The sequence below is a fragment of the Dasypus novemcinctus genome, chromosome 13, assembly GCF_030445035.2.
Source record: "Dasypus novemcinctus isolate mDasNov1 chromosome 13, mDasNov1.1.hap2, whole genome shotgun sequence".
NCBI lineage: Eukaryota > Metazoa > Chordata > Mammalia > Cingulata > Dasypodidae > Dasypus > Dasypus novemcinctus.
The window spans coordinates 9,109,701-9,136,135 of NC_080685.1; the positions used below are offsets into that span (position 1 = coordinate 9,109,701).

A 26,435-nucleotide genomic window follows, 5' to 3' on the forward strand; every position below is an offset into this window, starting at 1 on the left:
CTAGTTTAGAAATGGGCATGTGGCTGAAAATGGTAGACTAGGGATGTAAATGCTAATTGACAGAATGCTATCGAATAATCTAGGAACTGAATAGCACAGTAAACCAAGAGCTGGATGAGAATTGCAGTTGATGGTACAGATGCCAAAGTGTCCTTTGTGAGCTAGAGCAAATGTACATCCCTACTGCAGGTAGTGGGAATGTGAAGAGAATTGGGAAAAGGACAATTAGAGTGACCTATGGACTGTGGTTAGCAGGAATAATGTAATAGACTTGCATCTATGCCAAAGATGTAAATTTTGATAATGGGGTAGTATGGAAAATATGAGCCAAATGCACACTATGAACATGATAACAATCAGCTGGTATTATCTTATCTGTAACAAATGTTCCACACAGTGTGTTATGTTGATAGTGGGGTGTTGTTTGGGAATTCCGCACATGTGCATGACTATTTTATAAGTTTACAACTTCTGTCATAAAAATATATTTAAAAATAATAATAGTGTGTCTGGGGGAAAAATTTATGAAATGTAAGATAAGGACTATAGTTTACAGTAAGATTTTGAGAGTATTCTTTCATAATCTCTACCCTATGTCTCCTGACAAAGCAAGGTGTTGGTGGACGGTTGAAGTATGGGACCCCAGTATATTATGCATGCTTGCTTTGTAAGTTTACAACTTTTCTATACATTTATATTTTATGTACATTCATATATAAATCATATAAAGATAATGATTCATTGGGGGAAAATATCTTGATTAGTAGTAATATTTTGACAATGCTCTTTAATCATTAGTTAAAAATGTTTAACAACAATTTAAGGTATTAGTGGTAGGGTGAGTTAGAGAGTTCTATATAATGCTATATATGTTTGTTTTGTAAGTTCACAACTATTACTATACACTTATTGATTATGTATATTTATGTATGAGTGATATACTTCAATACATTTAAAATAAGGAATAAAATCATAGGAGATACAAGGGAACAAGTAAAAACAGGTGGAATAGAAAAATAAAACAAGAAGTAAAAAAGGTTGAAAAAATAGGATGAGGTTGCACAGATGAGAAGAGAATAAAATGGAAGGAAAGGAAAAAAAGGAGAGAGAGAAATAAAGAAGAAAAAATGAATACCAAACAAGAAATGGTAGAGTGGAAGAAAAGCACAGAAGTCAGAAAATAGAAAGATGGAGGAAAGAAGAGAGATAATTAGGTTGAAAAGATAAGTAAAGAAAGAAAAGGAAACAGAGACAAAGCGACAAACAAGAAATGAAACAGCAACAGAGAAGTGACTGAAGAGAAACAGCCTTCCCTGTTAGGCCCCTAGGGACCTTCTCAGGCTGCTGGTGCTCACCAGTTAATCCCCCCTGCAGGCTGTGCACCCAGGGGATGTATCCAGTTTTAGTGAATGAAAAAAAGGAAAAAGAGTGAAAAACCTCCCCCAAAGTATAAGACAAAAGAGTAGAAACTCAGTCTACAAGTTCCCTATCATAAGATGCTGGCTGGGCACCTTCTCTGCTCCCTCCCCCCAGCTGGCTGGAGAGAACCAGCAGGTCCAAAGAGGCTCTTGTCTTGAGGGTAGGGCTTACGTGCCTGCCCTTTCCAGCCACAGGAGGAGCAACTCCTGGTTTTCCCTTGGGCTCTTTATCTGTTTGTCCAGCTCCCTCCAGAATGATGCCCTGAAGCCTCCTGCTCTGTTGATTCCCAAAACAGCTCACTGGGGTAGGTTTTTGCCCCTTCTCTGCTGGTGTGTGTGTGTGTGTGTGTGAGAAAGAGCTGAGCAGTGCCTATGTACATCGACACCATTTTCCTGGAACTCCCTTCCTCGTCACTTCTATGGGCCAATAAAGTTTATTCCTTCCCTAGTCTCACAATCCATTTCTTTTTTCCAATCATGTCGCAAATGTGTGTGTGTGTACTATTTTTGTTATTCAATCAACTCCTGCTCTTTGAAAGGAGGTTTTTTGGGTGTTTTTTTTTTAACCAAATCAAGGAAAAGTTACAAGAAGGGAGAGAGAGAACAGTTGAGAACATTTAGGAATGTCCCTGCTAAAATGTTACAATCTTTAGCAGTAGGTAGTCAAAACCGGGAAATCAGTCTTGAAATAGTTGATTCCTAAGTATTAGGAGGGCCAAGTTGAAGAGCAGAGGTAAAGGCAGTTCAGGTGTTTAGAGTAAACCTTTGCTTCTAGTATTGTTTGAGCTGATTATTGGATGACACAAGTAAATCAGATTATGTGCAGGTTAGGTTCCTTTGAAGAATTATTCTTTATTGACCCCTTTAAGTTTCTTTAAATAAAGGCATGCTCTTTATTCAGTACTTCCAGAAAGAACTCAGATGTTCCAGAGTCAGAATTTTCTATGTACAAAGATATTTCCAAATATAATACCCACTTTTAAATTCAGTATTTCACCAAGTATACCAAGAGGAGTATGGCTTATCTACATCCATTTGGTAGTGGCACTAGGTGGAGGCCTATAATTTTCAATATCTAGTGCTCATACAGTTCTCCACATTAAAATAAGTAATAGGCTTCAGGATTTAAAGTGCTTGAATAGTTTAGAAAGAAATGTAGTCGCAGATCTGTGCTCACTGGTTTTAGCCTTTGTCTCAATGCTTGTTTGTGGTAACACAACAGGTGTAAGGAAGGGTGCACTGAAGATTGTGTTTCTGGTGTTTTAAATGTCAAGAGTATGAAAAGTAACCAAAATTACTTAGAAGCTTGTGGATACACCACCATGATTCATATTTTTGTTGCTGATTCTCCAATTGCTGGTTTTTTTATGCTCAACATTTCAATCCTCAATTTTTCCCTTTCCTCTCTCATTGCACTCTAAGCAGCAGAGACAAGTGTAGACAGGCTGCACCTTCTACACTTTGCTTAGAATCCTCAGCTAAGTACGCAGGTTGATCATTTTCAAGTTCTCCCTTTCATCTAACACAATTTTTCCAAGTTCTTGGCCACTTTAAAATAAGGATTTCCTTTTCTAGAGTTTCCCAGAACACATTCAACACTCCTCTAAGGCTTCACCAAAAGTAGCTTTAATATCCACTTTTCTACCAACATTTTCTTCAATGCAATCTAGGCTTTTTCTGTCAAACGCCTTATCATTCCTCCAGCCTCTACCCATTATCCATTTCCAAAGCTGTTTCCACATTTTAGGTATTTTGTGTAGCCTCACTCCACAATCTACTACCAAAAGCTCTTCTTGTTTCCAGAATGCTAAAACAAATACCATAGCAGGGATTGATTTAAACAATGGGAATTTATTGGCTCAGTGGTTCAGAGGTGAGAATTCTTGCTTCCCTCAGGATCAGTGTCTTCTTGCTGACTGACAGTCATTGGGGGCCCTTGGCTTTTCCATCACGACTGTGCACACGGTGGCACCTTCTCCTTTCTCATCCAGAGTCCATTGATTCGAGCTTCTGGGTGCTTTTTCTACCTTCTCCTTTGTGTCCAATTTCCTCTGCTTGTGAAGCCTTCATCCATATGGGCTTAAGGCCCATCCCAGTCACTTTGGGCACAACAATTTATGACATCTTCAAAGATCCTACTTACAAATGGGTTCACAGCCACAGGACCCAGGGATGGGAGCCAAACATGCCTTTTGTGGGGACATGATTCAATCCCCAACAGCCTGGAAATAATGCTCTGTGACATGGGGTCTGCCTGTGACTCATGCCTTCCCATTTGTATTCTGGTAATTATCTCTTTCTTCCCACTCCTCTGAATCTTCATTTCATTTCCCATCCCCATACCCCAATCTTCCTTACTGTTTGTCAATGTGTCTTTCCAGCACCAGCAAATCTGCCAGTGATGTCATGGATGTGACTGGTTCCTCACAGGGCTTGTGGTCTCACAGTCTACTGGGAGGATCTGTATTGATCTGACTTCTTTCAGTCATTACTTCTTTCAGCAACACTAGGTAGATTATGAAACATTGTAGGACAAAAGTCACCCAGAACCAATCTCCCACCTCTCCTTCTCCAATAAGAGAAGAAAATATCAAGTGTCCTGATCCTGAAGTCCGTATGAGCTCCCAGAGCCCCAACAATTAGAGCAGAGGCAAGAAGATGAAAGGCAATGGAAAGCTAAAGGCTTAGACTGGGGTTGCAGGCTCTACCTTATTCCCACTGCATGTAGGCTACCCTCCCCTGGAAAGAAAACAATTCCCTTTGGATGGCCACCATGGTCAAGGGCCCAGCACTGCTCCACCTGAGTAGTTTCTTTGACCTTGAGGCTTTTGGAGTCTCTACCCCAGGCTGTTTGCTTGATGGTGGGGTTTTTACTTTGCAGGAAACCTCTTTGAGAGTTTGTCTGAATTGCTCTTTGTTGGGCTATATCCCCAGAGAGTTTTAAACAAGCACCCCAGTGACAACAATGTCATTGTTCTTTATCTTTGCAGCTGTTACTCAGGAATCAGGAGACCTCTCTGGTGCCTAGTATTTAACTTAATCACCCAGTGCCCTAATGCTTAATGCTGTCATATCTATTTTATACATGCAGAGAAGAAGATTCAAACATGGTAAGGAAAATGTCCACCAAAATATCCTTGTTGCTTTGTGAAAGTGATATTTCTATTTGCTCTCCTTTCCTAAAGGCTGCTGTTTTATTGCTTCAACTCCAACCAAGCATAGGATCTGTTAGAACTATGCTTGGAATTGAGGGCATTGGTGAAAGTTGGTTAATCCTAGTTAAATAAGTTCATTAATTTCTGAATTATTTACTGATTGTTTTATATGTCAATGATATGGGATACATAAGGGAGACAGGCTCCCTGCTCTTGGGAAGACTATTTTCTGGCAGAAAGGAAGACATGTTCCATGTAACCATATAAACAAATACCTTTTCGACTTCGTTGTGGTAAGTATTATTGAATACTTCTGTGTTCATTGATTCCGTACTATCAGCCAGAGTTTGAACACTGACTGAGTATAAATGTAGGAAAACAGAGCTCTGATAAAGATTTGTCCCAGCAAAGGCCTTTCTGAAATTTCTGTTTTTACTGTGGAAATACCCATATTTGTTCCACACTGCCTGATGTTCAGATCCATGGACCCGGAGCATATGTTCGTGTGCTCTGGACAGAGAAACTTGAAGTCAAGTCTAGGGATGGGGGTTCTGCTCTCATCCACGAATGTGGGCCTTGCAAAAATTCCCTTATTTATTCTTGGCCTCAGTTTCCTCTGTTTTCTTTCTCAGGATTGATTCCTGCGCACTTTTTCCCGAGTCTGTGAGGAATTGAGATGTGTGCTTCCAGTGTCCCTGAGACCTGACTTGGTCTCTGCTGTGTATATTTCTTACAGGAACCTGACCTGAGCTCAAGACCTTGTAACAGAGCTGAGGAATCAGATGGAAGAAAGAAAGTCAGCAGGTTTGGAGGATGAGAATACTCCATTGAAGGACCAGGTAATAGTGTCCCCAAGACATGAGCAAATGGTAAACATAGGGGATCAGAATGAGGACAGTCTCCAGACTGGGTTCTCACAGTTATGGGGAAATTGAAGACTGCCCATCATATCAACACACCTGTCAAGAACAGCCCTATCTGCCCCATGAGCACTGGGAAAGTCCCTTTACTCAGCTGAGAACTTGCTTACCTGGTTAAGGAAATGCGGAGGACATGCTGAGGGCTGGTTTATGCTGCTGGGAAACACCAATTTCAAGAAGAGGTGGATGTGACCACTAGGTCTGTCCCTGACTCAGAGGCTTTACCTTAGGGCTGCCTTCACAGTGGATACCATCTAAGTAGGTATGACCTTTGCTGGAGTAAATAATGCTTGAGGAAGTGTTGGAGATGCCCCCAGGCTTACCTTCAACAGTTTTTCCCTGAGTTGTGCAGAGGCCAGGTAAGGGGATCCTTGCATCTAAAGCAGTGATATACTAATAGTCTATTGTGCTACCAGTTGAGATGGACTTTGCACACACTATGTCAGTAATTTCTGATGCTTGGTTTTCCTTTCACTGTGTGAAACTCTGGGAGGCATATGTCATTAAGACTTCCTACATGATCTTAAAGCAGTGAGAGTAAAAACAGTTTCAACAAATTATGTTATATCCCCTATTTCAGGTATCATGGCATCTGAGAAGAGGTGTAGGTGGCCAAAGACACCTGTTCCTATTGAGAGGTGTATTGAGTTGAATACTTGAAACAGTCCCATTTTCATCTGAGCTTTCCTGGGTGACTGGACATAGAGTGTGCATGATAAAGGGATGTGGACTGTGGATTTGCTCCCCTTTGGAGAATGTAGAGCATCCCTGAGAGGATGCTTGGAACAGGAGCGTAGGTGAGATCATTTGAGGTTTGCAGTTACTTCCCTTTTCAGTCTGTGAAGAACTTTATTGTGGGGCTCCTCAGTGCTTGCTTCTGTACCTGGACCCATGGATACAGAGATGTGTGTAATATTATCCCCATTCATAGGCCATATCAGTCAGGGCTCAGCAGAGAAACAGAACTGCCAAGATGTATATAAATATTAAGAGGACTGTTATAGAAATTGGCTCATGTGACCATGGGTACTGGCAAGTCCCAATTCCATGACATAGGGCAGAAGTAGGAATGACAATGTAAGTTTCTTTTTTACTTCTTGTATTTAAAATTTTTTTACAGAAGCTTTAGATTACAGAAATGTAACATCAGAAATATCGGGGATTTCCATACATCCCACCTCACCCCCTTCCACACTTTCCTATGTTAACATCTTTCATTTAGTGTGTTACATTTGCTGCAGTTGATGAACACATATTGAATCATTGTAAGTTTCAATGAATTCCCCAGAAGCTGGCTGGCTGGAGTAGAGATAGAAATGGTTCTTTCCTAACTGCTGAAATCATCAGTTCTCCCTTTAAGGCCTTCAAAGGATTGGGTGGAACTTTTCTCCTGGCTAAAGGCAACCTCCTTTGTGGATTGTAGAGGTAATCAACAACAAAGCACAGTTCTGACTAAAGATTAAAATCTGCAAAGGCCCCTCCCAGTGACCATCAGGCCAGTGCTTCTTGGGCAAACCTTTGGACACATAACTAGCCAAATCACCTATGAACTTAACCAACCCAGGGCGCTCTCGGTCTAGGAAACAGTAAGGCAGGAGAAATGTTTGAAGGCGGGTTGATAGGAGGAACTGATCAGTGCTGCCTGGGGCCTCACCTCAGTGCTTTTCCTGGTCCTCCTGGTTATTTCCAACAGCTGGATGACATGTCTCTAACATCAGCCAGATTTCAGCCTAGTGGATGTAAGCTACACCTTGGCTCCATGGTGTCTTAGGTGTCTCCAGAAGGAACTGCTGATAAAGAACTTCTATCTAGATGATATAAAGAGCTCTCAAAATTCAATAAGGACACACTCAAATAAAACAATTTTTAAATGGACCAAAGCAGTAGAAATATGACAACATTTTCTCATGAAGTATAAAATGTGCAATACTAATACACGGTTACTATTAGGGAGGTATATTGAAAAATATACCAAATGTAAGATTTAGCCCATACTTAGTAGTCATATTTCAATGTTCTTCCATAATAAGTAATAAATGTGCCACAGAAATACAAGGTGTTCATGAAAGGTTGATGCATGAGAATCTGCACATGGTGCAGGAATTTTTTGTAAGTTTACACCTCTCTAATTTAAAAAATGCATTCAAAAATGAATGCTGGTACCATTAGAGCTATTATTTTTAAGATCTCCATTATTCATTCATGTACACTTAACAACAGTGAAAAACATTGTCTTTGAAAATCAGACCTTTTTATGGTGAGGTAATTTTCAAATGTTAAATCTGGTTTCTTTTTCAGAAAATAAATAAAAGGAAAAAAAGATGTATAGATATACTTCAAAAGGAAGATACTCAACAACAAAAGAAGATACTCAACACCTTTAGTCATTAAGTAAATGCAAATTTAAACTTCCATGAGGTACTAATACCCAATGTTATTATTATTGCAAACTGGAAAACTGATCACACCAAGTACTGACAAGGATATAAATGAACTTGAATTTCTACCCTGTGGGAAAGTAAATGTGTATAAACACTCAGTAAACAGTTTGACCATCTTTAAGGTTAAATATACACCCATTATGTGATAAAGCCATTCTGCCAAGTGAAAATAAAGCATACATATATATCCATGCAAAATGGATTTTAGCAGTTTCTATTTAATTCTCAAAACCACCCCCAGATCCACCAACATTTGAATGAATAATACAATTTCTTATGTACCTATGTCATGGATTCCTCTCAATGATAATAAAAGAGGAAACCAACGAAAACATGGATGAATCACATGATTATGACTGAAAGAAATCTCCAACAAATGACTGTGTATAATGAATCACTGCATTGATAGAAAAGTTTTAAAAATGCATATGAATCTTTTAGGAGAGGGATTTTTTTTGCAGTTTGGAAAAGGAGTGAGGAGATTTCTAAGGAATATGAAGAAACTTTTGGGGGTATAGATCTACCCACACTCTTGATGATGCATGCATATAAATATGTGTCAAAATTTCTTAATTTTTTGACTTCAAGTTTGAGTACTTTATTGTATATCAAGTATACCCCTATATAACCAATAGAATAGTTTTATGCACAAAAATTATATAACCTGAAATACAGCTTATATTCTTTTATATGTTTAAAATTATAATGATAAAAATTTCATGTTAGTGGAATAAAGAAGGGAAAAAAAACATCATTTCAATCAATGCAAAGAAGCATTTAAGAATATTGTCTTTCCAAGGTAAAAGGAATCACTATCAAATATCAGAATTTTGATAAAACTAGAGAAATCAAGATAGTGTGTTGTCAAAAAATCCTGTAGCATACAGATGAATGGAACAGAGCGGTCCAGGCATAGACAGACAAGCATGGTCAATTGCTTTTCACTGAAAGGACCAGTGCTATTCAATGGAAATGTTAGCTCTTTACAGGAAATGAGGGTAGGAAAGCTAAATGTTGTATAAAGATAGCAGCGCTTTTCTCACCACATATGCAAAATTCCCTAAACCTGGATTAGAGCAGGTGGAAAAACTACAACTATTAAAATTCTCAAAAGAAAATATAGGAAACTTTTTCATCATTACATTAGGCAATGAATTTTTCCATAAATAATTACACACACAGACACACACACACATAAATGTTTATTTCAAAAAATTACACCATTATGAAATAATAAGACACTAAATAGGAAAATAATATATTTAATCCAAGGAACAATTTGCAGAATATATCATGAAGCCCGACAAGATAATCAATGCAATAAAATGATTGGGTAAAGACTTGAACTGATCTTTCCAAAGAATATAAATAAAGGGCCAATGGCACTTGAACAAATGCTCAATGTATTACTTATCTGGGAAATAAATTAACTCTAAAATGAAACACCATCACACATCCCTTAGTATAGCTAAAACTGAATGATTGAAATTAGCAGGGAGGTTTTAAAGCAACAGAAAATCTCATCCACTTGTAATCAAGAAAAATGGTATAAGCACTTGAAAATATAAAATTGTTAAAAATTTAAACGTATACCAGTGATATGACCAGATGCTCAAGTTTCAGTGTTCACACAATATACCCTACACAGCAATCTTTTCCTTGATGTTCCTTAGTAGTTTTGTTTATAATTGCCCAAAACTGGAAACTACAAAAATGTATATTATTAGGCAGGGGTGGCTGCAGGGGGGGGGGGGGGATATAGCTCAAGTATTGAGCACTTCCTTCCCTTATATGAGATTCTGGGTTCAGTTCCCAGCACCTCCTAAACAAGCAAAGAATCCAACAAAAAGCTCCTATTGGGGAGCAGATATAACTCATTTGTTCTGTGCTTTCATCCCATGTATGAGGTTCTGGGATCAATGCCTGGTACCTCCTATTTAAAAAGAAAGTGGGGGAAGTAGTTGATCCCGTTCTCCTTTTCCTGACTGCTTTTTTCCTTTTTCATGACTGCTCAAAGGCTCATAGTCACACCCATGTCACCTTCAACTCAGGTAAATCCAGCAACTCAAATGAAGAGAGGATACCACAGGGGGTTCATCTGTGAGCCAGGCTTACAAAACCCAGGTACAGAGGGATGACTAGAAAGTGTGGGGAGAAAGAGTCACTGAAGAATGACCCAGGGGATTACTATCCTCTGCCTGCCTAATTCTCCTTAACCGTCTCTGACACTGAGCCCCATAGTTCACATTCCCTGGGGTTCACTGCCCACCGCAGATCCATGACTTGGTCTTACCATGTTCTGGTTTTAGTCCAACACAAACATCCTACCAAGAAGTATTCCTTACACCTATTCTTGACTCCTGTTCTATTCAATATGTGGTGTATTAAAAACATGTAAGTAGCATCAGTTGACAAGTATTTAAGGAAAGATCGACTATTTTAATCACTTGAACATCTTGGAAACAACTCTTGTGGGGCCTGAATAAAATACAGAATTGAAGAGTACGAAATGTAATGTTTAGTGAAGTGTAAAAGCAAAGCTTCGCACTCATGTAGAATGAGGGTTACGTGGTAGGCTGACAGTCTGTAGGTGAATTTACTGAAAAGCCAGCCAGGCTTCCCACGGTTAGAAAAGAAACATGATAGGATACAGAAAAAGAAGGTAAAGTAAACATTTTTAGAAGTATTTAATCATTTACTTTTTATATAATATGTTGCTATTTTTTCTATACTTTTAAGAAGATATATAAAATAGAGAAGACCCAGAGAAGAACAATGTTAATCTGAGAATTTTCCATTTTTGCCAAAGATAAAAATCTGTTTGAATTTTAAAAGGAGGTGGCATGACTTCAGGGAAGCCCTAAAGAAAATAAGGATTTGGGGAGTGATTAATATTCTTTATCTATACAAGAATGAATAATGAGGAATGCCTAGATTTTTTGGCAAGTGTTAAGTGGTGGTATCAGCACAAGGCCACATATAAACTGAGAGGGACTGCTGAAGGGGTGGACCCCATGGGTAGTGACCTTTAGAGGGGACCAGTTGACCTCATGTCTCAGTTGCCCTAGGCAACTGGAAGGCATAGGTTCCCAACATTCCACAGCACCCCCACCTTCTAATTCTGTTATTGAGCCTACAGGCAGTTACCTGTAGCGCTGGGCCTTCCCTCCAGCTCTCCTGTTGGTGGCTGAACCCCAGGCAGTGCCTAAGGCTCAGTGCTGTGGCATCTTGAACTTGTTTTGTGTGTTAAGGACCTTCAAGAGCTGTAGAGAATTGATCAAAGTTTTCCTAACAGTAAGTTAAAAATTACACTATCCTCATCTCTTCTTCCTGTTTCAACACTTGATTTCACTTGTTTTTAATCCATTATGTGCTTGACTTTCTCCCCAGTCCTGGCCTCCACTCTTGTGCCACCTGCTTCAGCATGGCAGTCTCTCTCCACACTTCCTGTGCTCCCAGGACAGAAATGAGCATCCAGGAAGTCAACCGGAAGTTGCGCTCCCAGCTGGCCAAAAGCAAACAGGATTTCAGAGACCTCACAGAGAAATTCCTTATATCCCAAGCGACGGCATACTCCCTGGCCAACCAGCTACAGAAATACAGTAAGTCCTCTGGGATCCAGACTCCCAGGGTGGTGATGGACTTTCTGTCTTCCCTGTGATAACATAAAGACCCTCCAGGTTTTATTCTTCTCTCCCCTACCTCAAAAAGAACTTCATCCAGGCCACAATCTCTAGGTTGAAATAATATGCATTTTTCTCTCCATTTGCAGAGGGTGGAAAATCTGAGGCACAGGGAAGTAAAACTAATTTTCCAAGTTAGCAGTGAGAATGAAAGAACATGAATTCAGATCTCACTTAATGAGTTCTCAGAGTAGGCACAAAACTGTTATTTTTCTTGGCCATGGGTGACACAATATCTCTAGAAAGCTCTGTTGGATCAGATACTGGAGAAATGACATGACTGTTGGTCTAAATATCCTGGGACTAACGGGCTTCTATCAACTGATCCTTCTATGGAGGCCCCCTTGGGAAAGCACTGTTCCTGTTACCCTGTGGAAATGTCACATTAGGACACCATGCTTGCCTTGAAGGAATTTAAAGAGGAGACTGCTCCTCACTGAACTTCCTATGCCTCTCTGCCTGGTGAGAAGGAAGTCCTGTGTCTGAGGTCAGTGTCTCCTTCCACTTAAGTCCAAGGAAGCCATTTTCCATTCTGTGGTGTGGTTGAGTGTGAATCTGGGAGAATCAGAGTATCTGTTATTTCCTGCCTGCCTCTCCCTGAGCTGGTTAGCCTCCATGCCTCAGAGCAGCCAGGAGCTCTGGGTGGGCTTCAGCATCTGAGCTAGGAGACATGGGCAAGATGAGAGTGAGGCTAAGTGGAGGAGACACCAAGCCCTGGACAGCCCAGGTCGCGGTGTCAGGGAAAGCCCCTTCCCTCCCCAAAGCCATCCTTCACATTTGGAAACCCACTGGTCTGAAGGGATAATGAGAACAAGGGGACATGCACAACAGAATGAGTCGATGGCATCTTGTCAAGGCTGAACCTGAATTGGCTTCATTTTCCTATAATTATTTTTGTATACACCAATAGAGGGGATTTGCTTTATTGAAAATGCCTGAAAATCAGGAAAGTGAAACTTAAAGCATGTTACTCAGTGGAACACTTTGAGGAATGGATAAACTGAGTTGTATTGCTGTCCTTTTTTCATAGTCATAATATAAATGTTGGGGGGGGAAATGCAGTTGAAGAAGAAACATATCTCCCGTGAACTGTGAGGGAAGGTAACAGTGCAGTGAAGAAGAGCATGGAACCTGGGCCAGAGTTCCTGGGTTCAGATACAATTTGTTTGACTTCTGTGACCCTCACTTCCCCACCTATTAAAATAGTTCTACACTAGTACCTACCTCATTAAGTTTTTAAACAAAGAGATTAGTTAAATTTTGTAAAGCTCTCACAACAGAGCCAAGTATACTGTATAATATTTTACAATTATTTCTTCTACTTGTAATTGAAAGCAAATGTACTAGTGTTTGGTCTCATTCCTTCTAGGCACTTATGGGTCTTGAGCCTTATAGTTTACATAACAGTTTCTAGATAATCTATATTATCTGTGTAATCTTTGAAATTCTTGAAACTCACAGTAGAACAAAACCAGTAGTCTTTGGGGGCCTCCCCAGTCTGCCACAGTTCTCCCCTTTAGCTCTCTGCTTCTCGCTCTACCTGAGGGGTGATTAGCCTTGGTGAAGGGGCCCAGGATTCACCATGACACCTGAGGGAACATGAATTTTGCTTGATCCATTGCAGTTGAATCAGCCTTTTCCAGTTACTCTATGTTTCCATGGGCTAGATTTTAATTTCTCATGTCTAAAATGATCAGGAATCATGCCATGTAGCTGGAGGTGGAGGAGTAAAAAAATGGAAATCTCAGCGTTGAGTCTCACACTTGGGTTATTTTTGACTAAGGGATGGACCCTACCTCCTCCCTTGAAGGCCGCATGTCCAGCTTCAAGTGAGGCCATCATGTCTCTCTTTTCTCAGAGCCTGGACAATATAAAGACATCCTGGAATCCGTGCTGGGGGAGAAGCTGCAGTTTGAGGAGGAGGAGCTGGCAGAGAAGCCTGCACCTGCTGTGAGACTGGGGTAAGGAGGGAAGGTGGATAAAGCTCTGCCATGGGGCAGCTCAGCTGAGAGAAAGACAGCAAGGGTAAGGGCAGAAATGTACAAGCCAAGTACAGACTGGCCAGATATATATCCAAAAGTTAAACACCTATATCGTGAAATATGGACTCCATTTCTTACGCAGACCCTCCTTTCTTTTTACTTTACTTCTGACTGATCATGCCTTGTCTTCTTTTGATTGAAAACAATGTTTTCTTAACCCTTCCTTTCGTCTTTTCATCTCTCCAGTTCCCACCAGCTGTACCTCTCCCACCCGTCTGCCTGGCTTTCTGTCCCCTCTCGGCATAATACACTCTTGGTCAAATCATGAAATGGGCTTTCTGAGGAGAGAAGATATCAAGGGGAATCCTTAGGAAGCAGAGTCAAAAACCATCTGGTTTTGTTTTAAGAAGAATGAAGTGGGGTGTGGGGCTAGGGATTTTTCACAGAATCTTTTAGGAGAGGCTCTGATAAGGAGGCCATTTTTTTTGTTGTTTGATTTTTAAACGTTTCATTCTCTTTGTAAGACACATTTCACCAAACATGATAGAATTTTTGTGGAAAAGTTTTGGGGTATTCTCAAAGAAGTCTTAAATCATTAAACCAGTCTTTCAGGGGAACGAATGTAGCTCAAGTGGTTAAGCGCCTACATTCCAAGTGTGACGTGCCTGGTTTGATCCCTGATACTGTCTAAAAAACAGTAAGCAAAGAAACAAAGAAATAATTATTCACCCCTTTGCATTTTTAAACTTTCTCTCATGTCCCATCACAGGAAACACATTTCCCCAATTCATGATCAACTGCAAGAGCTGCTCCAGATGAGGCAGAAACTGCAAGTAGGGAAAGATGTCTCTTACATGCTCCATCAGCTCTTCAGAGACCTACTCTCCAACAGCGAACCTGACAGCTCCCAGTGGGCGAGCTTTAGAGAGAAACTGGATCAAGGAGGCAAGCTGGCAGAGAGCCTCTACCACGAGCTCCAGGCAGGTAAGTTGGAAGAGGCCCTGAAGACTCAGAGTTGCTCTGATTGCCAGGGTCAAAAGAGAGCCACATCTCCCCACCTCTGGAAAGTACAACTATTTCTGCTCTCTGCCTTCACAGGGGGCATTTGTGGCCACAAAGCAATCAGGATTGCCTGCACAGGAGCTCAGAAAATAAATAACTAGATTTTAGGTCACATTATTACATATGTCTCCTTCATTACTCAATAAAACATGGCTTTTTGGGAAGTAAGAAGCACCCAAAGAACTTTAATTGACCAAAGTAAGGTGCTGAGAAGAGGTAATGTGAGACTGAAGGAACTCTGGATTAGATATGAAACTTTACCCATCCTTTCTGTGTAGGGATCAGGGTTTGATTTCTCACTCATGAATTTGGGTTTCCACACCAGCAATAGGAATCCGAGTGTGTTTCACAATTATGGTATCAGCAAAACTGTAAAATTTATGAATTCACTTCAAAATACTATGAAGACACTGTGTTTTGTGTGAGTGCACGTACTTGATGTCGTAGTATAGGGTAGTTTATATGAAATGATTACCATAATAAATTTCCTAGATTAACCCAGTAGAACCAGATTTCTAGCTCTCCATGAAGGATCAAATGTGTAGACGTAAGTGCAGCTGAAAGATTTTTCCATACCTTAAAGACAGGAGGGGGTCAATGCTAGAGATCTGATGGGTCATGGAGCTACTGTGTCTGGAATACACCAATATCGGAGTATGGAGATTGCCTGGTAACCTCAAAGCATTGACTTAAACAGCAACTTAAATAATTCTCCTATTTGAGATGCAACACACCATGACAATGGTACAGATTGGGAATGTTTTACCAAATGTATTAGAAACCCACCTGATAGAAATTTCTAGAAATACAACTATGGAGGCTTTTAGTCACCTACGCTACTGTCTTGATAATAACAAAACTCAGGGAATTCCGTGTATGACCGGGTATTTGTCCATTTCTTTACAGAAAATCCCGAGGCAGCGGCGAATGAGGAAGAACTGCCGCTGGATCCTGGGTAAGAGCGAAGGATCAGGCGAGGGTCATTAGCAGGGAAACCTCGGACAGTACCTCCCACAAAGACCAGGCAGAGAAGTCCAGCGCAGTCCCAGATTCTAGTGCGTACGGAACTGATTCCATTCGCGTAACCAGGGCTGGCGTCCTTCTCTCTAGTCAGGCTTCTCTTCTCTTCACGGTCCTGGCGTGGCCAGTCGGACCTCAGGTGAACTAGTATAACTGGCCTCAGGGGTTGTCTCCACTGACAGAAACCACCTGTTTTCCCCTGGGTGGGTCAGAGCACGCTGAGATGCCTGTCTGCCTGCAGCGCTCGCTGACTTAGGTTTTGGCAGATTTCTTGTAGAAAAGAATGTAAGTGCAGGAAAGGTATCGTAGATGTGAAAACGCTCCGAGAAAGAGACGTCGGAGGCGTTGGTCTGAACAAAAGTGCAGCGCCTCAGGGACAAGTATTCCTTAGGCCTCTGCCCAGGAAACAACGACAATTGAAGTCCCTCTCCGAGTTGTCCCGGGGTGCTCTGTGCCATCCTGACTGTGTGCCTTTCGGAGGGAGCCGAGCCCCCTCCCTCAGGCAGTCTCTGGCCAGTGTTCAGGTGACTCGTCACCTGCCTCTCCCTCGCTCCTGCCCTTAAGGCACCAGAGTTTGCCCTCGTCCCTGGAGGGTGGCTCGCTTCCGTGGCGAGTGGCCCTAGCCTCTGCCTGCCCTGGCCTCTCTCTCAAGCCTCCTGTCAGGACCTGGTGGTTCTGTGCCGTGTCATCTTCGGGGTGTCAAGTCTCTCTCGTCAACTCTTCCAGGTTCTACCGCCCAGAGGAAGAGGCAGAGACAGTGAAGGAAGTCCTCGAGGACTCCGTGGAGGAGCGCTACCTGGCTCCCTCGAGTCTTCCTGACCTGCCCGGGTCCCTCGGGCCGGGACGCAGCGGCGGCTTCCTGTTCGACGACTATAAATTGGACTTGGCTCTGGACGAAGCCCGTGAGTACACCGTTTGGAAGAGAATGAACTTGCGCCGGACTCTCAGAAGGCTTCTCCTTCATTAGGCTCGCCCTTTCTGTCTCGGCTGAGAGGTGTCTTTGCACATAAGCCCTGTAGACCCATTGTTGATTTGAAAATAGTCTCTAGGAACACATGTGAAACTCAGGCATCGGTTGAGTCAGGCATCTGCACGCCCCCGCCTCACCTTGCGGGCCCGTGGTGGGCGTAGCTCCCGAGGCAGCCCCGAGCGTGGAGTAGCGAGCGGCCAAGGCCGACTCTGCGTGACCGCTGCCTCACGTGTACAGCCATGGTCAGCAGGAGCTCCTCTCTAAGATGGGGCACCTTGTCTCCCCAGAAATGCTTTTGCCCGCGGGTTCCTCTAGCGACAATTCCCTACGGCTAGGGAAGGAGGTTGGCCGTCTTGACTCTAATTCTGGGGGTGTTGCTTACCTGAGTCCTGGGCCCTAGGCCCCAGTCTCTCCTCGCCCAGAAGTGTCCCCGTGTGTAAATCCCATGGCTGTGGCCTGCGACACAGCCCTTGTCCCCAAGCCCGCGAGTGGTCCCAGGTCGTAGCGTCTATGAAACTCCAACCCGGGTTTTCCCTTCTGAAAGCTCGTAGAGCCCAGCCATCGGTCTAGAGACCGGCTACGCCCGTCTAGGCCAAGAGCACTCAGGAGAGCTCCACGGGCAAAGCCTGCGTCTTGCAGCAGAACTTCCAGGCAGCACTGCGTCCAGTTCCTCAGGAACTCTGGGAAGACAACAGATGTTTCACCCTGCCCAAATCAGGGAGGAGGACCTTGAGGATGTCCCCCCCGTCCTTTCTTACTGAGTGCAGTGCAAGGGGTCGAATTATAATCATGGATTTGGGTTTCCACAAGTGTAATTTGGCACAGTTCGTGTCACATGGTTACGGTAGACGGGAAAGTGTAACCATCATGGGTCCACGTCAGAAAAGCAGAAATAGCCTGGATTTGGCCTCAGTTTAGGCGCCGGGTGCAGTAGTAGCTCGATGCGGTTCACCCTGGGGCACTCTCCATGGTGAATTTCTCCCGTGTGAACCCAGTAGAAGTCGATCGATAAGTCTCTAGCAAGGCCCAGCGTGTAGGGAGAAGTGTGTCAGGATGATTTTTCCATGCCTTCCCAGACAGGAATGGGTCTGTGTTAGAGCCCCGGTGGCCGTGGAGGTGCCGTGTTTGCCGAGGAGATTCATGGCAGGATGGCAGACACGGCTGGAAGAGCTTCAAGGGATGATTAGAGAACGTGTTTAACGTTTGCCCCGTTGGGCGGGGAGCACGGCATGACAGGGATCCAGATCGGGAAGGTTTGGCCTGGAGGGTTAGCAATCCAAGCCCGTTGATTTTCGTGAAATACAAAATAACGGGGGCTTTCAGTCAAACGCTCTTAGCGTCCCTTGAACTCCTCCAAACGTAATTCGGGCTCCGCGATCACTTAGGCTACTGTCTTGGCAACAAGCGAAACTCAAGCAGTTCCGTGCATGACTGGGCATTTGTTCATTTGTTTGCAGAAAATCGCGAGGCTGCGGCGGGTGAGGAAGAACTGCCGCTGGATGCCGGGTAAGAGCGAAGGATCAGGCGAGGGTCATTAGCAGGGAAACCTCGGACAGTACCTCCCACAAAGACCAGGCAGAGAAGTCCAGCGCAGTCCCAGATTCTAGTGCGTACGGAACTGATTCCATTCGCGTAACCAGGGCTGGCCTCCTTCTCTCTAGTCAGGCTTCTCTTCTCTTCACGGTCCTGGCGTGGCCAGTCGGACCTCAGGTGAACTAGTATAACTGGCCTCAGGGGTTGTCTCCACTGACAGAAACCACCTGTTTTCCCCTGGGTGGGTCAGAGCACGCTGAGATGCCTGTCTGCCTGCAGCGCTCGCTGACTTAGGTTTTGGCAGATTTCTTGTAGAAAAGAATGTAAGTGCAGGAAAGGTATCGTAGATGTGAAAACGCTCCGAGAAAGAGACGTCGGAGGCGTTGGTCTGAACAAAAGTGCAGCGCCTCAGGGACAAGTATTCCTTAGGCCTCTGCCCAGGAAACAACGACAATTGAAGTCCCTCTCCGAGTTGTCCCGGGGTGCTCTGTGCCATCCTGACTGTGTGCCTTTCGGAGGGAGCCGAGCCCCCTCCCTCAGGCAGTCTCTGGCCAGTGTTCAGGTGACTCGTCACCTGCCTCTCCCTCGCTCCTGCCCTTAAGGCACCAGAGTTTGCCCTCGTCCCTGGAGGGTGGCTCGCTTCCGTGGCGAGTGGCCCTAGCCTCTGCCTGCCCTGGCCTCTCTCTCAAGCCTCCTGTCAGGACCTGGTGGTTCTGTGCCGTGTCATCTTCGGGGTGTCAAGTCTCTCTCGTCAACTTTTCCAGGTTCTACCGCCCAGAGGAAGAGGCAGAGACAGTGAAGGAAGTCCTCGAGGACTCCGTGGAGGAGCGCTACCTGGCTCCCTCGAGTCTTCCTGACCTGCCCGGGTCCCTCGGGCCGGGACGCAGCGGCGGCTTCCTGTTCGACGACTATAAATTGGACTTGGCTCTGGACGAAGCCCGTGAGTACACCGTTTGGAAGAGAATGAACTTGCGCCGGACTCTCAGAAGGCTTCTCCTTCATTAGGCTCGCCCTTTCTGTCTCGGCTGAGAGGTGTCTTTGCACATAAGCCCTGTAGACCCATTGTTGATTTGAAAATAGTCTCTAGGAACACATGTGAAACTCAGGCATCGGTTGAGTCAGGCATCTGCACGCCCCCGCCTCACCTTGCGGGCCCGAGGTGGGCGTAGCTCCCGAGGCAGCCCCGAGCGTGGAGTAGCGAGCGGCCAAGGCCGACTCTGCGTGACCGCTGCCTCACGTGTACAGCCATGGTCAGCAGGAGCTCCTCTCTAAGATGGGGCACCTTGTCTCCCCAGAAATGCTTTTGCCCGCGGGTTCCTCTAGCGACAATTCCCTACGGCTAGGGAAGGAGGTTGGCCGTCTTGACTCTAATTCTGGGGGTGTTGCTTACCTGAGTCCTGGGCCCTAGGCCCCAGTCTCTCCTCGCCCAGAAGTGTCCCCGTGTGTAAATCCCATGGCTGTGGCCTGCGACGCAGCCCTTGTCCCCAAGCCCGCGAGTGGTCCCAGGTCGTAGCGTCTATGAAACTCCAACCCGGGTTTTCCCTTCTGAAAGCTCGTAGAGCCCAGCCATCGGTCTAGAGACCGGCTACGCCCGTCTAGGCCAAGAGCACTCAGGAGAGCTCCACGGGCAAAGCCTGCGTCTTGCAGCAGAACTTCCAGGCAGCACTGCGTCCAGTTCCTCAGGAACTCTGGGAAGACAACAGATGTTTCACCCTGCCCAAATCAGGGAGGAGGACCTTGAGGATGTCCCCCCCGTCCTTTCTTACTGAGTGCAGTGCAAGGGGTCGAATTATAATCATGGATTTGGGTTTCCACAAGTGTAATTTGGCACAGTTCGTGTCACATGGTTACGGTAGACGGGAAAGTGTAACCATCATGGGTCCACGTCAGAAAAGCAGAAATAGCCTGGATTTGGCCTCAGTTTAGGCGCCGGGTGCAGTAGTAGCTCGATGCGGTTCACCCTGGGGCACTCTCCATGGTGAATTTCTCCCGTGTGAACCCAGTAGAAGTCGATCGATAAGTCTCTAGCAAGGCCCAGCGTGTAGGGAGAAGTGTGTCAGGATGATTTTTCCATGCCTTCCCAGACAGGAATGGGTCTGTGTTAGAGCCCCGGTGGCCGTGGAGGTGCCGTGTTTGCCGAGGAGATTCATGGCAGGATGGCAGACACGGCTGGAAGAGCTTCAAGGGATGATTAGAGAACGTGTTTAACGTTTGCCCCGTTGGGCGGGGAGCACGGCATGACAGGGATCCAGATCGGGAAGGTTTGGCCTGGAGGGTTAGCAATCCAAGCCCGTTGATTTTCGTGAAATACAAAATAATGGGGGCTTTCAGTCAAACGCTCTTAGCGTCCCTTGAACTCCTCCAAACGTAATTCGGGCTCCGCGATCACTTAGGCTACTGTCTTGGCAACAAGCGAAACTCAAGCAGTTCCGTGCATGACCGGGCATTTGTTCATTTGTTTGCAGAAAATCGCGAGGCTGCGGCGGGTGAGGAAGAACTGCCGCTGGATGCCGGGTAAGAGCGAAGGATCAGGCGAGGGTCATTAGCAGGGAAACCTCGGACAGTACCTCCCACAAAGACCAGGCAGAGAAGTCCAGCGCAGTCCCAGATTCTAGTGCGTACGGAACTGATTCCATTCGCGTAACCAGGGCTGGCGTCCTTCTCTCTAGTCAGGCTTCTCTTCTCTTCACGGTCCTGGCGTGGCCAGTCGGACCTCAGGTGAACTAGTATAACTGGCCTCAGGGGTTGTCTCCACTGACAGAAACCACCTGTTTTCCCCTGGGTGGGTCAGAGCACGCTGAGATGCCTGTCTGCCTGCAGCGCTCGCTGACTTAGGTTTTGGCAGATTTCTTGTAGAAAAGAATGTAAGTGCAGGAAAGGTATCGTAGATGTGAAAACGCTCCGAGAAAGAGACGTCGGAGGCGTTGGTCTGAACAAAAGTGCAGCGCCTCAGGGACAAGTATTCCTTAGGCCTCTGCCCAGGAAACAACGACAATTGAAGTCCCTCTCCGAGTTGTCCCGGGGTGCTCTGTGCCATCCTGACTGTGTGCCTTTCGGAGGGAGCCGAGCCCCCTCCCTCAGGCAGTCTCTGGCCAGTGTTCAGGTGACTCGTCACCTGCCTCTCCCTCGCTCCTGCCCTTAAGGCACCAGAGTTTGCCCTCGTCCCTGGAGGGTGGCTCGCTTCCGTGGCGAGTGGCCCTAGCCTCTGCCTGCCCTGGCCTCTCTCTCAAGCCTCCTGTCAGGACCTGGTGGTTCTGTGCCGTGTCATCTTCGGGGTGTCAAGTCTCTCTCGTCAACTCTTCCAGGTTCTACCGCCCAGAGGAAGAGGCAGAGACAGTGAAGGAAGTCCTCGAGGACTCCGTGGAGGAGCGCTACCTGGCTCCCTCGAGTCTTCCTGACCTGCCCGGGTCCCTCGGGCCGGGACGCAGCGGCGGCTTCCTGTTCGACGACTATAAATTGGACTTGGCTCTGGACGAAGCCCGTGAGTACACCGTTTGGAAGAGAATGAACTTGCGCCGGACTCTCAGAAGGCTTCTCCTTCATTAGGCTCGCCCTTTCTGTCTCGGCTGAGAGGTGTCTTTGCACATAAGCCCTGTAGACCCATTGTTGATTTGAAAATAGTCTCTAGGAACACATGTGAAACTCAGGCATCGGTTGAGTCAGGCATCTGCACGCCCCCGCCTCACCTTGCGGGCCCGTGGTGGGCGTAGCTCCCGAGGCAGCCCCGAGCGTGGAGTAGCGAGCGGCCAAGGCCGACTCTGCGTGACCGCTGCCTCACGTGTACAGCCATGGTCAGCAGGAGCTCCTCTCTAAGATGGGGCACCTTGTCTCCCCAGAAATGCTTTTGCCCGCGGGTTCCTCTAGCGACAATTCCCTACGGCTAGGGAAGGAGGTTGGCCGTCTTGACTCTAATTCTGGGGGTGTTGCTTACCTGAGTCCTGGGCCCTAGGCCCCAGTCTCTCCTCGCCCAGAAGTGTCCCCGTGTGTAAATCCCATGGCTGTGGCCTGCGACGCAGCCCTTGTCCCCAAGCCCGCGAGTGGTCCCAGGTCGTAGCGTCTATGAAACTCCAACCCGGGTTTTCCCTTCTGAAAGCTCGTAGAGCCCAGCCATCGGTCTAGAGACCGGCTACGCCCGTCTAGGCCAAGAGCACTCAGGAGAGCTCCACGGGCAAAGCCTGCGTCTTGCAGCAGAACTTCCAGGCAGCACTGCGTCCAGTTCCTCAGGAACTCTGGGAAGACAACAGATGTTTCACCCTGCCCAAATCAGGGAGGAGGACCTTGAGGATGTCCCCCCCGTCCTTTCTTACTGAGTGCAGTGCAAGGGGTCGAATTATAATCATGGATTTGGGTTTCCACAAGTGTAATTTGGCACAGTTCGTGTCACATGGTTACGGTAGACGGGAAAGTGTAACCATCATGGGTCCACGTCAGAAAAGCAGAAATAGCCTGGATTTGGCCTCAGTTTAGGCGCCGGGTGCAGTAGTAGCTCGATGCGGTTCACCCTGGGGCACTCTCCATGGTGAATTTCTCCCGTGTGAACCCAGTAGAAGTCGATCGATAAGTCTCTAGCAAGGCCCAGCGTGTAGGGAGAAGTGTGTCAGGATGATTTTTCCATGCCTTCCCAGACAGGAATGGGTCTGTGTTAGAGCCCCGGTGGCCGTGGAGGTGCCGTGTTTGCCGAGGAGATTCATGGCAGGATGGCAGACACGGCTGGAAGAGCTTCAAGGGATGATTAGAGAACGTGTTTAACGTTTGCCCCGTTGGGCGGGGAGCACGGCATGACAGGGATCCAGATCGGGAAGGTTTGGCCTGGAGGGTTAGCAATCCAAGCCCGTTGATTTTCGTGAAATACAAAATAACGGGGGCTTTCAGTCAAACGCTCTTAGCGTCCCTTGAACTCCTCCAAACGTAATTCGGGCTCCGCGATCACTTAGGCTACTGTCTTGGCAACAAGCGAAACTCAAGCAGTTCCGTGCATGACCGGGCATTTGTTCATTTGTTTGCAGAAAATCGCGAGGCTGCGGCGGGTGAGGAAGAACTGCCGCTGGATGCCGGGTAAGAGCGAAGGATCAGGCGAGGGTCATTAGCAGGGAAACCTCGGACAGTACCTCCCACAAAGACCAGGCAGAGAAGTCCAGCGCAGTCCCAGATTCTAGTGCGTACGGAACTGATTCCATTCGCGTAACCAGGGCTGGCCTCCTTCTCTCTAGTCAGGCTTCTCTTCTCTTCACGGTCCTGGCGTGGCCAGTCGGACCTCAGGTGAACTAGTATAACTGGCCTCAGGGGTTGTCTCCACTGACAGAAACCACCTGTTTTCCCCTGGGTGGGTCAGAGCACGCTGAGATGCCTGTCTGCCTGCAGCGCTCGCTGACTTAGGTTTTGGCAGATTTCTTGTAGAAAAGAATGTAAGTGCAGGAAAGGTATCGTAGATGTGAAAACGCTCCGAGAAAGAGACGTCGGAGGCGTTGGTCTGAACAAAAGTGCAGCGCCTCAGGGACAAGTATTCCTTAGGCCTCTGCCCAGGAAACAACGACAATTGAAGTCCCTCTCCGAGTTGTCCCGGGGTGCTCTGTGCCATCCTGACTGTGTGCCTTTCGGAGGGAGCCGAGCCCCCTCCCTCAGGCAGTCTCTGGCCAGTGTTCAGGTGACTCGTCACCTGCCTCTCCCTCGCTCCTGCCCTTAAGGCACCAGAGTTTGCCCTCGTCCCTGGAGGGTGGCTCGCTTCCGTGGCGAGTGGCCCTAGCCTCTGCCTGCCCTGGCCTCTCTCTCAAGCCTCCTGTCAGGACCTGGTGGTTCTGTGCCGTGTCATCTTCGGGGTGTCAAGTCTCTCTCGTCAACTCTTCCAGGTTCTACCGCCCAGAGGAAGAGGCGAGACAGTGAAGGAAGTCCTCGAGGACTCCGTGGAGGAGCGCTACCTGGCTCCCTCGAGTCTTCCTGACCTGCCCGGGTCCCTCGGGCCGGGACGCAGCGGCGGCTTCCTGTTCGACGACTATAAATTGGACTTGGCTCTGGACGAAGCCCGTGAGTACACCGTTTGGAAGAGAATGAACTTGCGCCGGACTCTCAGAAGGCTTCTCCTTCATTAGGCTCGCCCTTTCTGTCTCGGCTGAGAGGTGTCTTTGCACATAAGCCCTGTAGACCCATTGTTGATTTGAAAATAGTCTCTAGGAACACATGTGAAACTCAGGCATCGGTTGAGTCAGGCATCTGCACGCCCCCGCCTCACCTTGCGGGCCCGTGGTGGGCGTAGCTCCCGAGGCAGCCCCGAGCGTGGAGTAGCGAGCGGCCAAGGCCGACTCTGCGTGACCGCTGCCTCACGTGTACAGCCATGGTCAGCAGGAGCTCCTCTCTAAGATGGGGCACCTTGTCTCCCCAGAAATGCTTTTGCCCGCGGGTTCCTCTAGCGACAATTCCCTACGGCTAGGGAAGGAGGTTGGCCGTCTTGACTCTAATTCTGGGGGTGTTGCTTACCTGAGTCCTGGGCCCTAGGCCCCAGTCTCTCCTCGCCCAGAAGTGTCCCCGTGTGTAAATCCCATGGCTGTGGCCTGCGACGCAGCCCTTGTCCCCAAGCCCGCGAGTGGTCCCAGGTCGTAGCGTCTATGAAACTCCAACCCGGGTTTTCCCTTCTGAAAGCTCGTAGAGCCCAGCCATCGGTCTAGAGACCGGCTACGCCCGTCTAGGCCAAGAGCACTCAGGAGAGCTCCACGGGCAAAGCCTGCGTCTTGCAGCAGAACTTCCAGGCAGCACTGCGTCCAGTTCCTCAGGAACTCTGGGAAGACAACAGATGTTTCACCCTGCCCAAATCAGGGAGGAGGACCTTGAGGATGTCCCCCCCGTCCTTTCTTACTGAGTGCAGTGCAAGGGGTCGAATTATAATCATGGATTTGGGTTTCCACAAGTGTAATTTGGCACAGTTCGTGTCACATGGTTACGGTAGACGGGAAAGTGTAACCATCATGGGTCCACGTCAGAAAAGCAGAAATAGCCTGGATTTGGCCTCAGTTTAGGCGCCGGGTGCAGTAGTAGCTCGATGCGGTTCACCCTGGGGCACTCTCCATGGTGAATTTCTCCCGTGTGAACCCAGTAGAAGTCGATCGATAAGTCTCTAGCAAGGCCCAGCGTGTAGGGAGAAGTGTGTCAGGATGATTTTTCCATGCCTTCCCAGACAGGAATGGGTCTGTGTTAGAGCCCCGGTGGCCGTGGAGGTGCCGTGTTTGCCGAGGAGATTCATGGCAGGATGGCAGACACGGCTGGAAGAGCTTCAAGGGATGATTAGAGAACGTGTTTAACGTTTGCCCTGTTGGGCGGGGAGCACGGCATGACAGGGATCCAGATCGGGAAGGTTTGGCCTGGAGGGTTAGCAATCCAAGCCCGTTGATTTTCGTGAAATACAAAATAACGGGGGCTTTCAGTCAAACGCTCTTAGCGTCCCTTGAACTCCTCCAAACGTAATTCGGGCTCCGCGATCACTTAGGCTACTGTCTTGGCAACAAGCGAAACTCAAGCAGTTCCGTGCATGACCGGGCATTTGTTCATTTGTTTGCAGAAAATCGCGAGGCTGCGGCGGGTGAGGAAGAACTGCCGCTGGATGCCGGGTAAGAGCGAAGGATCAGGCGAGGGTCATTAGCAGGGAAACCTCGGACAGTACCTCCCACAAAGACCAGGCAGAGAAGTCCAGCGCAGTCCCAGATTCTAGTGCGTACGGAACTGATTCCATTCGCGTAACCAGGGCTGGCCTCCTTCTCTCTAGTCAGGCTTCTCTTCTCTTCACGGTCCTGGCGTGGCCAGTCGGACCTCAGGTGAACTAGTATAACTGGCCTCAGGGGTTGTCTCCACTGACAGAAACCACCTGTTTTCCCCTGGGTGGGTCAGAGCACGCTGAGATGCCTGTCTGCCTGCAGCGCTCGCTGACTTAGGTTTTGGCAGATTTCTTGTAGAAAAGAATGTAAGTGCAGGAAAGGTATCGTAGATGTGAAAACGCTCCGAGAAAGAGACGTCGGAGGCGTTGGTCTGAACAAAAGTGCAGCGCCTCAGGGACAAGTATTCCTTAGGCCTCTGCCCAGGAAACAACGACAATTGAAGTCCCTCTCCGAGTTGTCCCGGGGTGCTCTGTGCCATCCTGACTGTGTGCCTTTCGGAGGGAGCCGAGCCCCCTCCCTCAGGCAGTCTCTGGCCAGTGTTCAGGTGACTCGTCACCTGCCTCTCCCTCGCTCCTGCCCTTAAGGCACCAGAGTTTGCCCTCGTCCCTGGA

At 47.0% G+C, this 26,435-nt stretch overlaps 1 protein-coding gene across 1 annotated transcript in view; it reads left to right on the forward strand.

Moving 5' to 3' along the window:
* The window catches only part of LOC139436258 (putative NBPF family member NBPF5), a 48,000-nt gene that overhangs the window by 11,092 nt on the left and 10,473 nt on the right, over positions 1 to 26,435 (forward strand). Inside the window, exons 2-14 of the mRNA XM_071207359.1 lie at positions 5,310 to 5,412; positions 11,325 to 11,536; positions 13,476 to 13,578; positions 14,369 to 14,583; positions 15,568 to 15,616; positions 16,408 to 16,583; positions 18,109 to 18,157; positions 18,949 to 19,124; positions 20,650 to 20,698; positions 21,490 to 21,665; positions 23,191 to 23,239; positions 24,031 to 24,205; positions 25,731 to 25,779. Coding sequence (XP_071063460.1) covers positions 11,359 to 11,536; positions 13,476 to 13,578; positions 14,369 to 14,583; positions 15,568 to 15,616; positions 16,408 to 16,583; positions 18,109 to 18,157; positions 18,949 to 19,124; positions 20,650 to 20,698; positions 21,490 to 21,665; positions 23,191 to 23,239; positions 24,031 to 24,064 — 1,254 coding nt within the window. The 5' untranslated portion in view covers positions 5,310 to 5,412; positions 11,325 to 11,358 and the 3' untranslated portion in view covers positions 24,065 to 24,205; positions 25,731 to 25,779. The remainder of the gene's footprint in view (positions 1 to 5,309; positions 5,413 to 11,324; positions 11,537 to 13,475; positions 13,579 to 14,368; positions 14,584 to 15,567; positions 15,617 to 16,407; positions 16,584 to 18,108; positions 18,158 to 18,948; positions 19,125 to 20,649; positions 20,699 to 21,489; positions 21,666 to 23,190; positions 23,240 to 24,030; positions 24,206 to 25,730; positions 25,780 to 26,435) is intronic.